We start from the raw sequence: 15,705 nt of genomic DNA, 5'->3' as shown, positions 1-15,705 counted from the left end.
TGTCAGTGAAGCAAACTGCTCTTTCCCAAAAGATCAGTATTTTCCATACACTATGTTCTCCCACCACATACACCATCGTAAGAAGGCAGAATAGTTGAAAAAGAAGGCTCAAACGACAGAGACATATCTATGGGTAGCAATTACCATAAGAGCCTCGCCCCGCCATTTTATGAAACTGCTGCCATGTAAGAGGACCCTGCACACCCCAAGAGCGAACGGTTCGTTTTTTCTGTATTGCATCCTGAAGGACTGGTTGAAGCGAAAGCAGCATGCGAAGGATGTCCTGGGAACACTGCATGCTCACATCTACAACTGAGAAGACCAAAGTTAGTTCAAAGAGATGACTCTGTCATGGTCTAAACATATCTACATTGCATTTCTAATGTTCATGAGTTATTCAAGCACATTAAGAACAACCTGCTGAACCTTTAACATGAGTCTGTTTTCTTACACACTGCTTTCACAGCCTTAAAATAGAGATGTAGGGCTGCAAGCTTTAAATCAACTTTCATAACTTCCTTGGCTTCACTGGGCCTGCCACTTGGTTCCTTTCCATCCAAATCTCCATGCATTTCACCTGGCTACCTCAGTGGGAGAGAAGGCAATGAGGCCCCTTCTATCAACTTGGCTTAACTCTCATTTGGTTCTTCCTCTCCCAGAATTATTTCCATCAGCAGCTGTAGAAGAGGGCAAGGTGAGACAGGAGGTACATTTCATCTACTCAGCTAGGTCCATCCATCATCTAGCTCCTCCTAGAGTTGTTTCCTTAGTAACTTGCTCACCTGGTCATTATGTAATTTGAACATTTCAGTACTGAAATCAATAGTTTTACTGTTCCCTCCCCATCCCTTAACTTTTGTGTTATGTCTGTTAGACTGAAAACCTTCCAACAGGGCCTGTATCACTTTGAATCACTGTACAGTGCCAAGAACATTTTCGGCATTTTATCAATAGCTCTAGCCGATTCAACAGTGGAGACAGTAGGTTAAGGGCATGCCATTTTTTGATACTTATTTATGTACATATTGTTCTTTGAAATTAAGAGCAGCACGAAGCAGTTTATAATATAAAATCACCACAAAACAGAAAAACCAATCATGACAAGTAAAAGTCCAATCAGCAATAAAAGCATGCCCACAATAAATATATATCAGACTAAAGTCCATTCATAATCAGGAAGAACAGTGGTGTTGTAGGAAACAAATGTCTAACGGTGGGCAATGTAGGGCCTGGCAGACCTCTGGGCAAAGCATTCCATGAGTATGCTGCAACTACCAAGAAAGTCCGGTGGCTGGTTATCAACTGAGTGTCAAGGACAAACTGAAGAAGATAACCTAAGAACCCTGACAGGCACCATTTAGGCAAAGATGGTCCTTCAGGTAGTATGGTTCCATACTTTAAAGGTTTCCATCATAAATTGGGCCCAGAAATCAACTGGCAGTCAGTGCTGTTAGAACAAGACAGGCATACAATGCTCTGAACATCTCAAAACCCAACAGCAATCTGCCTACTGCATTTTGTACCAGCTGAAATTCTGGAACCATCCTCAAGAGTAAACCCACATAAAAACTGTTACAGCAAGCCAGTCAAAAATAACAGTTCCAAAATAATGGAGACTAGATCCAGCTTCTCTAGATAGGGCTAATGCTGGTGAATAAAAGTTTTAGCTTAAAGCAAACAAAACACACTCCTGAAAACTGCCATCACTGGTGTATTCAAAGCCAAAACATGATCCAGGCTAACACCCAAGCTGCATACTTGCACTTTCAAGGAGAGTGTGATTCCACTGAGTGCTGGTTGTAAACCGCTATCCAGATCAGTGAATTTCTCACTGAAAGCACCACCACTTTGTCTGGATTAAGTTTCAGCTTGTTTTCCCCCAATCAAACAAGAACTGCCCTCAATCACCGATTCAGGGTTTCCATAAGTAGACAAGTACAAAATAACAGGCAGTCCAAACCTCTGGGTGAACTCTTCCAGCAGCTTTTCATAGATACTGAACAGCACTGGGGATATTCTACAGTCCCACAGTACCCCAAAAGCTAGAAGCCATGGAGCAGATGTACAATTCCGCAGCACCGCCTTCTGAATCATCTTCTAGGAAGGTTTGAAACCACTGCAAAAGAGTATCTCCTAATCCCACACAGGAAGCCACATCAGGAGGACACTCAAAAGCAAAATCCAAGAAAATCAAGGGCACAGGTCACCCACCAGGGCAGTTTCTGTTCCATAACCAGGCCTGACGCTCAACTGGAAGAGATCTAAATAACCTGCCTCAGCCAGAATAACCTAGAGTTGCAAGAACCAACTTCTTACATTTTGCCTAAACCGTAGCACCAGTAATACAGAATTTTAAATTTGACGACATTAAATCAGGTAAAGGCAATTTAAAAGCTTAAAAATTCATGAACTGGTTGACAACCCTACTTAAGAGCAATATAAAAGTTTTATAAATATGTCTATCCATCTTTGTAACTGAAATTTCAAAGTCAGTCTGAAGAAAAAAAACATAAGAATGCCAGAATTCCCTCTTTTATACAATGGTTAAAGGTATAGGCACTGTGTCCTCCATTGAATCTGCTCATGCTGCTCTTTCCCAATTTTCTCCCTCTTACGGTAATCCATGTTCAGAGCCTTCATGAGTTTTTGACTAAATGGTTGAATGACCACATGGTTCTTGATATTCTGTGGGCTGGATAGGTGAAGTGAGAGCCTAGAATGTTCCCTAGGGAGCACTCCACCATAGCTTCTTGTTTTCAGCTTTGAAAGGCAGTTTGCCGTGGTTACAGAAAATAAGAGAAAGGCGCAAAAGCAGAAACTGTTTAGGGGACAGGAGGGAAGGTACCTTTCCTGTGCTCAGCAATGATCACGGCAAGCACTACATCAACGATTTTCAACCTTTTTCATCTCATGGCACATTGACAAGACAATAAAATTATCGAACACAGGCACACTGCATTGCTGGCTGGGGGCTCACATCCCCCAATTGTCCTACCAATATTGTAAATTACCCTCCCCAAACTCCTGCAGCACACCTGTGGATCATTCACAGCATACCAATGTGCACAGCACACTGGATGAAAATTGCTGCACTACACTATTCAAAACTGTGTTTGCAGACGCTGAAGAATGAAGCCCTCAGATGACAACAGCAGAGAGGGTGGTTCTGCATCTTTTTCAGATACCACAGCAACAACTAGAGTTCTCCCTGGAGCTCTTGCAGGCTATCAAAGAAGAGGACCTGGGAGAACAGGCTGATTATGGGGAACAGTGCCCAGTAGTTAATGCGTGCTCACTCCTTTTATTCCACACTTTCTCTTTACTGAACCAGCGGCTGAATGGGGGAGAACCTTGGTACTTTTTCTTGGGGATTGGCAGGAAGGAGAAGCATATATAACAGAATCCCTTCCCCAGAGATTAGAAACACATCCCTATGCAGCATCGATCACATCCAGCTCAGTTGCAAAACTTGTGGCACTTGGTATTGAGACTGACTGCACCACAGGGTAACCCCAGTGATGAACTGCAGAATAGAAGCAGTGATGTTAGCACTGTAGACATTGGTAACCGACAGTGGAACAACAATCTTGGTGTCAGACATCATGGAAGGGCTGCAGAGAAATAGAGTCAAAGAGCCTGCCTGCAAACCCTTACATTATACAAAGATTGTTTGCTTTTCAAAGAGACTGATTGTGAATCATGTCCTGCATACTGTCAGAGCAGGGATTGTAGTAACAAAAGAATTGAGCTTTGCAGGTTTATCTTTGCAGGAAAGACAGAAATGACAGTAAATGTCTTTGGTGCTACCATGGTCAAATTCCTCCAGATGGATGCCTCCGGAGAACTGTTTTGTGGTAGCACTGAGAAGGCCCTTCCCATCAAAAGGTAGGTCTTCAATATAAGCCTTGGGGTCCAGAAGCAGAGAGGCAAATCACAACCACCTGTGTCAGTTACAGAACTATCCATGATTGAATGAACACACTGAGTTTTACTGTATTGATCTATTTAATGACTTTAAAGGCCACAAATTGGAAGGTGTTGACTATCCTATCCAAAATGCTGCTGCCCTCCCCCAAAGAATGTATTGGTACTTTGTTGTTTAAGAAAAAAAAAACTTATTTATTTATATATCCATGGCAGAAGTGGTGTACAACTTACTGTTGCATCTAACCAGGGCCTCTGAGAGGAATTTTATCAGGTGATACATTGTTTCTTTTGGGCCCCTACTCTTCTCCATTGGATCATAATTTTACACAAAAATTGGATCCAATTCCTACCAATTATGATATATAAAACTATTTAAGCTTACCCAAAATGTGAAAGCTAGTGTTCACACAATGTAGGCAAACATTTCGAGATCGTAGGAAATTTCTGGCTCCCCTCCTTTGGCTCTCAGGTCCCCTTTTTGACCCAGACCTGATGTTCCCACTGCATGGGCCATGCATCCAACTTCCTGGCTGCAGAGTCTGTGGGAGTCAAATGTTTTAAACTTGACTTCCATGCTTCATGTCTAATGTACAGGTCGTTCTAATGATATTTTCATTTTACATCTTAATGTCCACTTTCCACTTGATTTGACAAAAGTTCTGAAGGCATGAGGGATGCCTCCAAGTCTGCTTCCGCAACAGACTCCAACAAGAGGGGGAAGTTGGTGGCACTGATCTTTAGAGAATAAGCAACATCAACACCACTATTAGTACTGAGGGAATGACTGATACTGAAGTCAACAAACAGTGCTAGTGTCGATGACACAGGCGGCTGAGATGTCACCACTGCAGAGATGGAAACAAGAGTCATTGTTGAAGTAGGAACCATAGATATGGTAGCCAATGGTGCTTCCTTTGGCCTATGTACTAGCAGGCAAACATGATGAGTGGAGCCACAATAGCAGTTATCATCCTGGTCACCATATTGAGCAGGACTGCTCACTGTGAGATCCTAGGAAGGCAATATGGGTACTGGGAGTACATATATGTCATGTTTCTGGAAACCAAATCCTGATCAGAATGATGTGTGAGGCTCATGAGCTTTGGTTCTGCTCTGGTAGCCTTCTAAGGGAGGTCAGGCACTTCAATGTCTCTACAATTTCCCTTCTGATAGCGTGCAGACCATAAGAATGCATAATCCTGGGAAGGAGCCAGGCAACAGTGTCTTCAGAACAAAAGTCAGTGGGGAGCAAGATAGCTCTGTGGTCTAAGGTAACCAATGGATGCAGACTCCAAGCCCATAGTCTTTGTTGGTGTTGGTGCATGTGCCACCAAAGTCTGGGTCCATCTCAAAAGCCTTTCCTTTAGACTTGGCCTCTACCTGAGTTTTTGCCTTTTCTTCAGAGGAATTCCTGGTACTGGCTCCCAATCCAGTAAGCTGCATATGTATTTGCCATGCCCCTTGAGGACATTGCTGTGGTCTATATGGTTCTCTGCAGAGAATGTGTACCCTCTGACTTGCCTGCTTCAAGGAAGCTACTGGTGGCAAAGACGACAAAAGCAGCAAGATTGTGTGAAGTACTGACATGGTTGCTACTAGAGTGAAAGCAATCTCAGAACACAAATGTGAGGTGAAGCTCTCTGTTCCTCATCTGCCTGAAAAACATTTTACAGTGGACACATGTGTCCACCACAAGAGTCTTTCCCAAGCAATGATGCAAGCATCATGCCCATTAATGGGGAGTTTTGCCCCACTATGGCAACTTGATCCTGTTACCAGGGTAAGCCAGGATCAACCTATTAATATTGTTTACCTTTTTTCTGTAAAGCTACTATAAAAACACACTATAGAGCAGCGTTAACATTTGTCTCCCACTATACCACTTTGAAAGGTTCACTTATTGGAAATACAATGGGAAGAAACTGGCAATGATGTCATTGCCAGTTCTGGATTAGGCCAGACACAACATGACAAGAATGGGTAAGAGATGCAAAGCAGACTGGAGACCTTTTTCAAGCACGTGAAAAGTACACGCTGGAGCTCTGCTCTCCCAGCCAAGCCTTCTATTGCTGCTTATCGCATTGCACTGCAGGTCTCACTGCCAGAGGGTGGGGGTCTGGAGGTCATGCACTTACCACCACTGGTTCAAGTAACACTGGCTGAGAAACACTGCAATAGAATAAAAGTAAAAACTGAAACCTTTTTTTCTCTCTGAGGAACAAAGGGAACCATTCCTCACAATGTTGCTTCAAAGGAGGTTTAAAACTGAGTGATTGGGCATTCTTCCCATGCTCACAGTAACACACAACGTTTCTCTCACTCAAGAGCAGGGGCAAAACAATCGGACAACACTCTCAAAGCTCCTGATATCAGCTCTGCAAATGAATAAAATTCCACTTCAAGTGACTGCACAGAGACCATGAGGAAGAACTGGCCCTACTCATCCTAGAACCTCAGGTGTTCTACTCTTGGAGCTTTGCAGAGTAGCTGTGTTATCAAGAGGGTAAGCCTTGATCAAACATTTATATATAATATGTAGAATATAAATTGAATTCAGCTATCTTTTCTTCCAAGAAAATGTGTGCACAATTGGGCTGTTGCTTTGCTTTTGCAGTCTAGGGCAGCAATTTTCAACCAATGAGCCATGGCATGTTAAGTGTGCTGTAAAAGGTCTGAAGGTGTGCTGCGGGAGTTTGAGGAAGTGTCATTTATTAGTAGGACCATTGGGGATGTGAGCCTCCCACCGGCAGTATGGTGTGCCTTGCCAATTGTAAAAAAACTGATGTGTGCCTTGATAACTTTAGCACCTTTTCAGTGTGCCATGAGATGAAAAAGATTGAAAATTGCTGGTCTATAGGATATTGTGCTGTGCAGGCACTGAATAGAATGTCAGATAACAAATGCTGTGGAGTAAGAATACTGGCTATTATATGTATAAAGACCAGGTGCGTTTATGTGAAATGCTCCTTGTGTTGTTTCTTCAGACTTTGAAATTTAAGTTACAAAGATGTATAGATTTATATAACATTTATATTGCTCTTAAGTAGGGTTGTACAGTTTTTCTCCTAGCAGCTGTTGCTAATATCTCCCTTGTGCTTCTGTGAATCCCTTTTGAAACAGAAAAGCATCTTTTCATCCCTTTTGCTATATAAAACTGCTTTGATAACTTTTGTTGGAAAGCAGTATATAGATATTCTTCATATTAATAATTTACATCACAAAGACAGAGGTTGAAAAAAGGCTAACAAAACCAGTCCTATTTCTCTTACAATCTAGACAAGTTCTTTCTATAGCGCTCCTTCCCCAACACACATCCTTTGCTCTCACCACAGCAATTTGCCCCACAACCTTGAAAATCAAAACATCAGATTCCCTTTGCTCTCACCCTGAGGGCCCTGAGCTGAAAATTGCAATGACTTTTTCCCAAGCAAACGTTCATACCATGAATAAGATGTTGTAAGTGTTTCCTAAAGGATCAAACTTTTGAACATTCTGGAAAAAAATGTTGTATTAGGAGCTCCAGATAGTTAGCTAAAAAGGAAGCCAAGACAGGTTACCAATCTCGGCAAACTGTGATAAAATGTCAGTTAATAAATTTCAAAGTGCATGCTTTTTACATGGGAAAAGATTTAAAACTTTACTGAAAACTGTTAAAATATATATATAATATATATTTTATATATGTAAAATCTCACACATACACTCTTACCATTTCGTTTTGACCAATGGTGTAAGCAAGTATTTTTCACAAGCGCTTCATCAACTTTCCCTCCAGACATGTTGTCCATGAACTGGCGCCCATGTTCCAAAGCAAGGTAGCAATCATTGCAACAATCCCTCTCCTCAGCGCGTACCAGGTTGCCAATTGCACCGACTTTGGGCAAGGGGTCCTGATCGGCTGCTCCAAATGGGGAAAACAAGTTGGTGCACTGATCTTGCAGTAGGAGTATGAGATCATCAGGCAGCCTGTCAGCTTCCTTTGATCCGCCACCATGCTCAACGGAACAGCTACGGAGGGCTTCAAAACGTTTCTCTGCTTCTTTGCCACACTCTGAATTGCGACCCAGGATGTCCAATTCGTCCTCGAGAAATAGCCCAGAGCTGTTGCCAAACTTCCTGTTCATAACTGCACTGAAACCACAGGTGCACCTGTACTGGGCCTCCTGTGTTGGATCTGGAATGTAAACTCCAACATCAGCACCTTTGATGTTCATATTGCAAACGCAGATACAACAGCTGTCAAAATTACAGTCTTTGAAGAGATTCATCACTGATTCAGAGAGAATGAGGTTTACATAGAGACTGTGGGCCTCAGGGATAGAAGGAACAGTGGCGGGCTCAACAGAATTAAGTGGTCTGCACGTTGATGGCGTTGAAGCTGGTGAATACAAGTCTGAATTCTCATATTTGACTGAACCTTGAGCACTAGCTGGCCCACCAGCTCCACGGGGAGTCCGAGGTGTCCTTGGGGTTCGAGGTGTTGGAAAACGAGGGGTGGAAGGTGAAGGGAGAATACCTGGCCCACTGTTGCTGGGCGGGGCACTGCTAGGTGGCATTCCAAACGGCGTGTGTGTTTGTGGTGTGTAGGCAGGACCATACTCTTGATCAACAGCGCTTCCATCACTAAGAATAAAAAAGGGGAAAGATTTTTATTCAAGGCTTTAAAACAGTATACTCTAGATCAGGGTGTCAAACACATTTCATACAGCAGGCCAAATAGCATTCATGATGCCTGCTAAGGGAGGGAAGCAAGGGAGGGAATTCCTACATTCTCAGAGCAGGAAAGGGGTAAAGATTAATCAAGAGGAGAAAATCAGAGTGAGTTCAAGTGGAGGTGGAAAATAGTTTTGCAAACATTTCTCTTTCAAAATCTGCTAACCCTCTGACAATGTTTCAGGGAGTACAAGCCTTCCTGGTCTTATAACCTTACACATTCAGGTAAATAATTACATTTGGATCAGGTAAATTAGGGCGCAATCCTAAACTACTTTCCAGCCCCAACATAAGAGCAATGCAGCTCCAAGGTAAGGGAACAAGCATTCCCTTACCTTGAGGAGGCCTTCGTGAGTGCCCCCCAACTGCAGGATGCAGCACACATCCCATTGGCATGCTATGTTAGTGCTCGAAAGTTGTTTAGGATTTGGGCCTTAGCTTTGTTTAGTTATGACTGTGCCATTGAGAATAAAACTAGATCTTGTTGACAGTGTCACTGAAACTAGGCAGATCATCTTTTAATGTATACATTATATGCAGCAATTGGCCAGGGCAGCAGAGGAGGGTTCAGAGATAATTTTGAAACCCCTGAGGGTCTTACTTTGTGTGCCAAGAATGTTTGGTATTAGGCAAAGCCCTAGTAATTTAAGAATTCCATATGTGAGCAAAGATTTCTTTTTTGGTAAACAAGGAAAAACAGAGACACACCCCAGCTGCAAACCCAGCATGACACTGCCAGAAATACAGTCTCTGGTTCATATTTACTTTTCAATACTTGTCAGGTCTTATTAACAGTACGCTTGTACTACTACAGTTGGTACTATCAAGAACCCACTATATGAAACAATGAATTAAATTTACTCCTGTTAAATAGCTATTTTTAATACCAAAAGAGAAACCAAACTATTTAAGCCATAGCACAATGACTAAAAGCAATGTGAATTATTCAGACAGTGCTTCTTAAGTGTTTGTAACTTTAAAACCAGTTTATTCAAAGGAATCCTAGAAGGTATGAACTTTGAACACAACAATTCTGTCACCACCACCCCAAGCCACACTGAAAAGCACATAGATTTTATGAAACCCCACAGCTACACTCTTGTTTAGGGCCAGTTCATTTCAGAAGCCAACAGACACGGTCACTTCACCGTGTCTGTTTCTCCTCCTTCTATTCCCTGAATTCAAGAAGAAAGCGGGGAATAAAGTAGAAGAGAAAGTATGGAGGAGAGAAAAATAGTAGGCTAGACCAGCAGCTGGCATGCTGTTGGGTAAGAAGTGGCACTAGCTGCTGGCACTTCTACCAACATAGTTCAACAAATGTTGCAAAGGAGACATACCTGATGTGCCATTCCCTCAAGTCATGTGTGAACACACAAATAAAGCCCTTTATTTTCATAGACACAAAACATACCCCTCTTTGATGAATGGCATTGTAGGTCCTGGAGGAAGCAATTCCAATTTGCCAACTGTCCAGCTCTGGCGGTAGACACATTCCTCTGGCAGTTTGATGGGTGGGAGACACTGGCTTGGGAGAGTCTTGAGTGGTGCAAACATGGAACACCCCACAAAAGCCTGGCTGTTCTCAGGTTTAAAAACGTATGAATAATCCTAACCAAAAAACGGAAGAGCATTATGAAGAATTACAAAAAGACAATCAAGCAAAGAACAAAGACCTAACAAGTGTTTATGTGTGGCTATTTTAAAGAGACAGTTGCCACCTTGCTTTATCCAAGTGCTTCAGGATTACAAAGTGGCAGGGTGGATGGTTGGAATACAAGCGGAGGATGACTTAAATCAAGTTCAAGCTCATTTATGAGCCTATGTTGTCACAATGACAACAGGAACAGTAGTATTTTCCCCCGTCTCCTCTGCATCTCCTTAATGCCAATGAAATGTTTGCTTTTTTCGTAGTAAAGGGGTCTATTGCATTCAAGTACCCCAGACAGGAAAAACAAGCCTCTGTGCCCAATTTGTGCAATGCTTTCTGAATAAAATTACTCACACCCTCTCTGGCTTGGATTCCACAATTTGCGCAATTAGAAGAGGGTTATCTGAAGCATCTACTTGTCTTCATTTCAATGGAAAAATGTCAACTGACATTACCCAAAGATGTGGACAAGATTTTTGGAAATCTGAGATCCAACATGTGCTCATTCCACCATTGCCCATCACGGCAAGTTAGAACACTTAGTCTAAGACAATTTTGATTTTGGTAGTTACAGTGAATTTTTAGGGGAGAAATCACTGAAAGAAGGCTATGGTTCTCACACAAAATCTTTACAGAAAATACCATATCAGACCTAATGATTTAAATGTCTTTCTTAGGCATTTATTGCCCTCAGAAGAGAAAACTCTCAGGGCAGAGCTTCCACCCCTTTCTGCTGGCAATTGCTGCTGGGATACATGCAGGCACAGGAAAGGATCTATCAAAGGATAACTGGCAGAGCCAGATGAGAGACTAGCAGTGTTTGCCTTGAAGAAAGCCCTCAATTGCAGTGCTAATGTGGTCGCATATCCCATGTGGGTCACATGAAAAAAATCACTGATGTGACTCACAGATGGGTTTTTCCATAGAATAGCTGCATATTTGCATAAGGCCTCACTCAGTCAAGGGTAAAACACAGAAAAGTAGAAACATCCATTTAAATTTTAATGATGGCAACCAGCAAGGAAGTCCTCCAATGTACTCTGCCACAGAATATGGTGTGTGCCCTCCCCCCTTTTTAAGCTGCTGGCAACACAGAAGAAGAAAATGCCTCTTCTAAAACAGCATCTTGCACTGGGACAAGCAGCAGCAGCAACACTACAAATGTAGATGACAGATGCTACCAGTACACAACCAGTAGATGTCCTTCACTAAATAGTCGATGTGAAAGGGATATGCTTTCTTTGCCCCATGAAGCAGGAAGCAAGAAAGACAAGACCTGCTGGCTGCTAGAAAACAACTCGCTATCAAGGCGATTCAAAATTTGTAGTTTCTACAAAAACTCATTCAGGTTGTCCCCACATCACCTTCAAAATAGCCATTAACATTTAATAAACTCCAAACACCACAACTGTACAGGGAGTGATAAAACACAAACAAAATTTGGAAACAGCAACACTAGGATAACTTCACATACCTTTATTTCCGAGTGTTTTGGACTACAGAATCCCTCATCTACCTCAATTCTGAACTGAACTCCAGCAGTAGCACCATTTCCTTCTAGAATTGTTCCTCCAGGTGTGGTATCCATGCTTCCATATTCCTTATTGTTCATATTCATGGGAGAAAATCCCATAATGTGCTGCTCCAAGGATGGCGGTGTGGGATACATTTTATGAAGATCTGCCGTGCCTGTTTAAGATTTAAAAGTTGTTTTAGATGCTAATTGCTTGCACAGTACAAGTACTCTGGTCTACTGTGCGTTTACCATAATATTTCCTAACCATCAATAGTACCAACTGTAAACAATCCATGTGACAAGATTGCAAAGAAATGGAAATTCTCCTATATCAGACCTAAAACTTTTTTAGGAACCCAGTAACAACCAATTCCAACATTTGGCTACAGACAATTCCCAGACTTCACCATTTAGAATTTATAGTCTATGAGTACTTTCCACACTAGTGTCCCCACTCTATCTGTATTGCCCACTCTAGCGCATGGCATATCCACACAATTCAGTCTACTTATGTGATGCAAAGAAGTTGGACACTTTAAAAGACCACTTCATTCAATATACGTTGGTCTTTACATAGGTCAGCTACATACATGACTACACAAATGCAGATGCGAAAGCCTGGAAACAATGGGAAACCGCCCCACTTGGGGAGGGAGTTAACCTCAATATATTTTTCCCTCTGTTTTTCCAGTTAAAAATTAGAAATTTTGGGAAGTACAAAAATTTTTTTAGGGAATTCTCTTTTAGGACAAGGTAAGATTTTAAAAATACTATTGAATTGACTCTAATCTTTCAAAATGCTTTCTAATGACTATGCAAGACCATCTACGGCAGTATTAGGCAATTACAATTCCTAAATACTGCAAGCACCACTCTCAATTTCTGTCTGCTGCTTCAAATTCCTCAATCTTCTGCAGCATGTGAAAGGAAACTGGACTATGTTTGGAAACATACATTAAGCCCTTAATATCAAGGCTTACTGATAGCCTTTAACAGTGATCTGTTATGCTGAAGGCAGGTTTTAGTTTGTTCCCAACAGTTAAAGCAGTTTCAGCGCTTCTGCTATTTTTGCTACAGTAGGCACACTCAACCTCACTGTTGCCGGTGGTAAAAATGTGTTGCAGGTTTTTATACCATTTTTGGTTAATACTGACATTTTGAAATTAGTATGGGAAAATGATTGTTTTCAACTCCAGATAATTTATAACCCTCCCATTCTTTAGTTTACAGTAACGTTGATTATTTCTATTTTTATTTTACTTTCGGTATTTGTGCATTCCCTAGGTTTACAACTGGCAAAAATCTAAGATATTTAGGTACTTTCCACTGTAGAAGCTTGTTGCTCCATTTCCAATACTGGTCATACGTGTGTAACTGCTTGATTAAAAAGCATACCTACATTTTATAAGTGTACCCAAACATACAATTATGTCAAGTTATCCATAATGCATTTTATGTTCTTATAGTGAGGCATGTTTACACTGAATAGAAGAATATTGCATACATTTCAGTTTTTCCCAAGATTTCAATTTTTCCCCACAGCCTCAAAGTTTTGGGATATATTACATAAAAGTTTGCTAAATAGGAACAAAAAGCCAGGCAACGCAGGTGCGCCATGTTACGGTGCAGAACACAGTGACAGAATGAGCCAGAGTGGGTATAACCCACTTCCCTGCCAACAGCCACAGGTAGTAAGTTTGCAAGATGGGCAACAACAGATACTTTCAATAGAACAATTGCTTTCTGGAGTAAGTCAGCTACTTGATCTCTACCAAGCAGTAGCAGCAGCAAAGATTGCAACGGATTTCAATTCAGCAGGTTCATGTTGAAGGTCCCTTTGAGAATGCTTTTGCTGATTCTAAAGATCTTCTGCCAAGACTGAAATATACCACTACTGGTTTCTGACTGTCATAATTTTTCTGATTTGAATGGCATAACAAGACTGTAGCGCTTATATTACTGGCGCAAGTCACCTACTGTGGGAGCAACATCACACCATAAACCAAGCTAATGCATGAAAATTTGCCTATCTGAACAGGTGGTGTTCAGTGGCTGGGTACAGTCAATAGGGAATATTTTTAGCATAAAGCGTTGTTCATCTGTGGGAATCCACCACTGGTCTATGACAGGCCTAATGAGACTCCCAGCCAGCGCACTCAGCCTCTGCCTCTTTTCCTTTCCCAACCTTTATGTGACCCACACTTCTGTCTCTGCTGCTCCTAACTGCTAAGACAACACTATAACCATGTTTCCTGGATTTAGTAACAATCACAAGGAAAACATGGCAGCCACAACTGGGGAACCAAAAGCTAGTGACTAAGAGCAGACTGTGTATGGGACAGTTTACAGCCCTGGGATTGATCTGCCTAAAGAAATTAGTACAGCCTGCCCTAACACATGCCAGTTTATAGAAGGCCTGTTAAAGGAAACTCTACCTGTCTCAAGTCACAATTAAATGTCTCTCCCACTTTGGTCTCTCCCATCCTGCAAAAGTTTCTATCATGGAACTCTTCATGTGATAAAGCAGACATTTAAACTTGCATAAGCAGCATGGGGCAGAATTGAGAAAAAAGAGCTTACTTATGCATGACAAAGGATCCAGATTTCCTGCTTTTGATTCTTTGCAGTTGGATTTGTCATCTGCTCCATTTAGTGTTCTTTTAGACCCAGGCTAGGGAGGGGAGAAAGACAGAAAAAGAAAGTGACTACAGATTTTTATTTAACTACATTATATGTTTCAAGCAGCTTCATTAATTGCAATGCTTTTATAATTTGAAAACCCATGCCACATGGAGAGCCTTACAAAACAGAAATGAGTTTCAGTGATCTGGGAGAGAGTCCTGCCATTTGAAAAGAGAGATTCCAAAATCCCACTAGGTGTGCCTGAAGGAGCTCTTACGATCCCAGTCACTGTAACTCTTTTATTACATAACACAAACACACATATACACTTTTCTATACAAGATACACATAGAACAACTTACAAAAATAAAAACACCCAAGTACAATTAAAAAAATCTTTTTCCAAAAAAAAAAGTTTAAGAAAATAAAAGCAAGGCAGCAGAGTAAGTAAAACGATGTCCATTCAATATCATGTCACAGGATTGGGATTGTCAATTATTTGCAAATTTTAAAATGGGGAAATTAATGAGAACTTAACGAGAGGAGAAAATTGTTGCAAACATACCAAACAGACAACCAGTCTCCAAGAACTATGGCTCTTACTAGGAGGCATTCAGTGTGACTTGCAGCAACATCCAAGCGGTGGATCATTTCTCAGCAGTGTACGAATGCTGATAATGATAGAGTGATGCAAGGGCCAATTCACACAATATGTGTATGCAACGCAGCAATTCCAGATCTGTTCAATTTGCCTCTTCCAAACAGTTGGGTTCAAGGAGTTACCTTTCTGTGGTGTTAACCCCACTTCAGCCATTTCACACATTCAAAGCATCAAGTGACAAAAATGCACATGTAGACTCACCTTACATTTCCTGAACTGAGAAATAGGAAAAGAGCTCTGGTGTAACAAGATCAACCTGCTTTTTAAAAATCCATTTCAAACAAGTTCCCATGGTAGCAGAAGTGGCTTCAGGGATGCCCTGTTCAGCCCCCTGAACCAAAAATTCTCCACACCTCTACAGATCAGTCAATGATCCTCCAGATTACACGATGACAATAGAGGAAAACAAGAAGATTCACAATATACATCACATTAACAGATAACGGCAATAAGGTGATTAAGATTAGTCACACACATCCATGAAGGTTATCTGAAATGGCACAGAAGCTGGTCGTATGAAAAGTGGCAATATTTTTCATTGCTATATACCACCATGATTGAACATAATATTTCTTGGCCTCCACCTTTGAAGAACTGCAGAGCAAATCTTAAGAAACC

At 41.5% G+C, this 15,705-nt stretch overlaps 1 protein-coding gene across 1 annotated transcript in view; it reads right to left on the bottom strand.

Moving 5' to 3' along the window:
- MED13 (mediator complex subunit 13) overlaps positions 1-15,705 on the bottom strand; it is a 130,328-nt gene that overhangs the window by 19,816 nt on the left and 94,807 nt on the right. Inside the window, exons 13-17 of the mRNA XM_066635020.1 lie at positions 14,385-14,475; positions 11,763-11,977; positions 10,052-10,248; positions 7,637-8,550; positions 145-312 (exon numbers count right to left, since the gene is read on the bottom strand). Of these exons, the coding sequence (XP_066491117.1) occupies positions 145-312; positions 7,637-8,550; positions 10,052-10,248; positions 11,763-11,977; positions 14,385-14,475 (1,585 nt within the window). The remainder of the gene's footprint in view (positions 1-144; positions 313-7,636; positions 8,551-10,051; positions 10,249-11,762; positions 11,978-14,384; positions 14,476-15,705) is intronic.

This window comes from Tiliqua scincoides, chromosome 8 (genome assembly GCF_035046505.1).
Source record: "Tiliqua scincoides isolate rTilSci1 chromosome 8, rTilSci1.hap2, whole genome shotgun sequence".
Classification (NCBI taxonomy): domain Eukaryota; kingdom Metazoa; phylum Chordata; class Lepidosauria; order Squamata; family Scincidae; genus Tiliqua; species Tiliqua scincoides.
The sequence above is the reverse complement of the archived record's forward strand: the minus strand, read 5'-3'. Positions and strand labels throughout refer to the sequence as shown.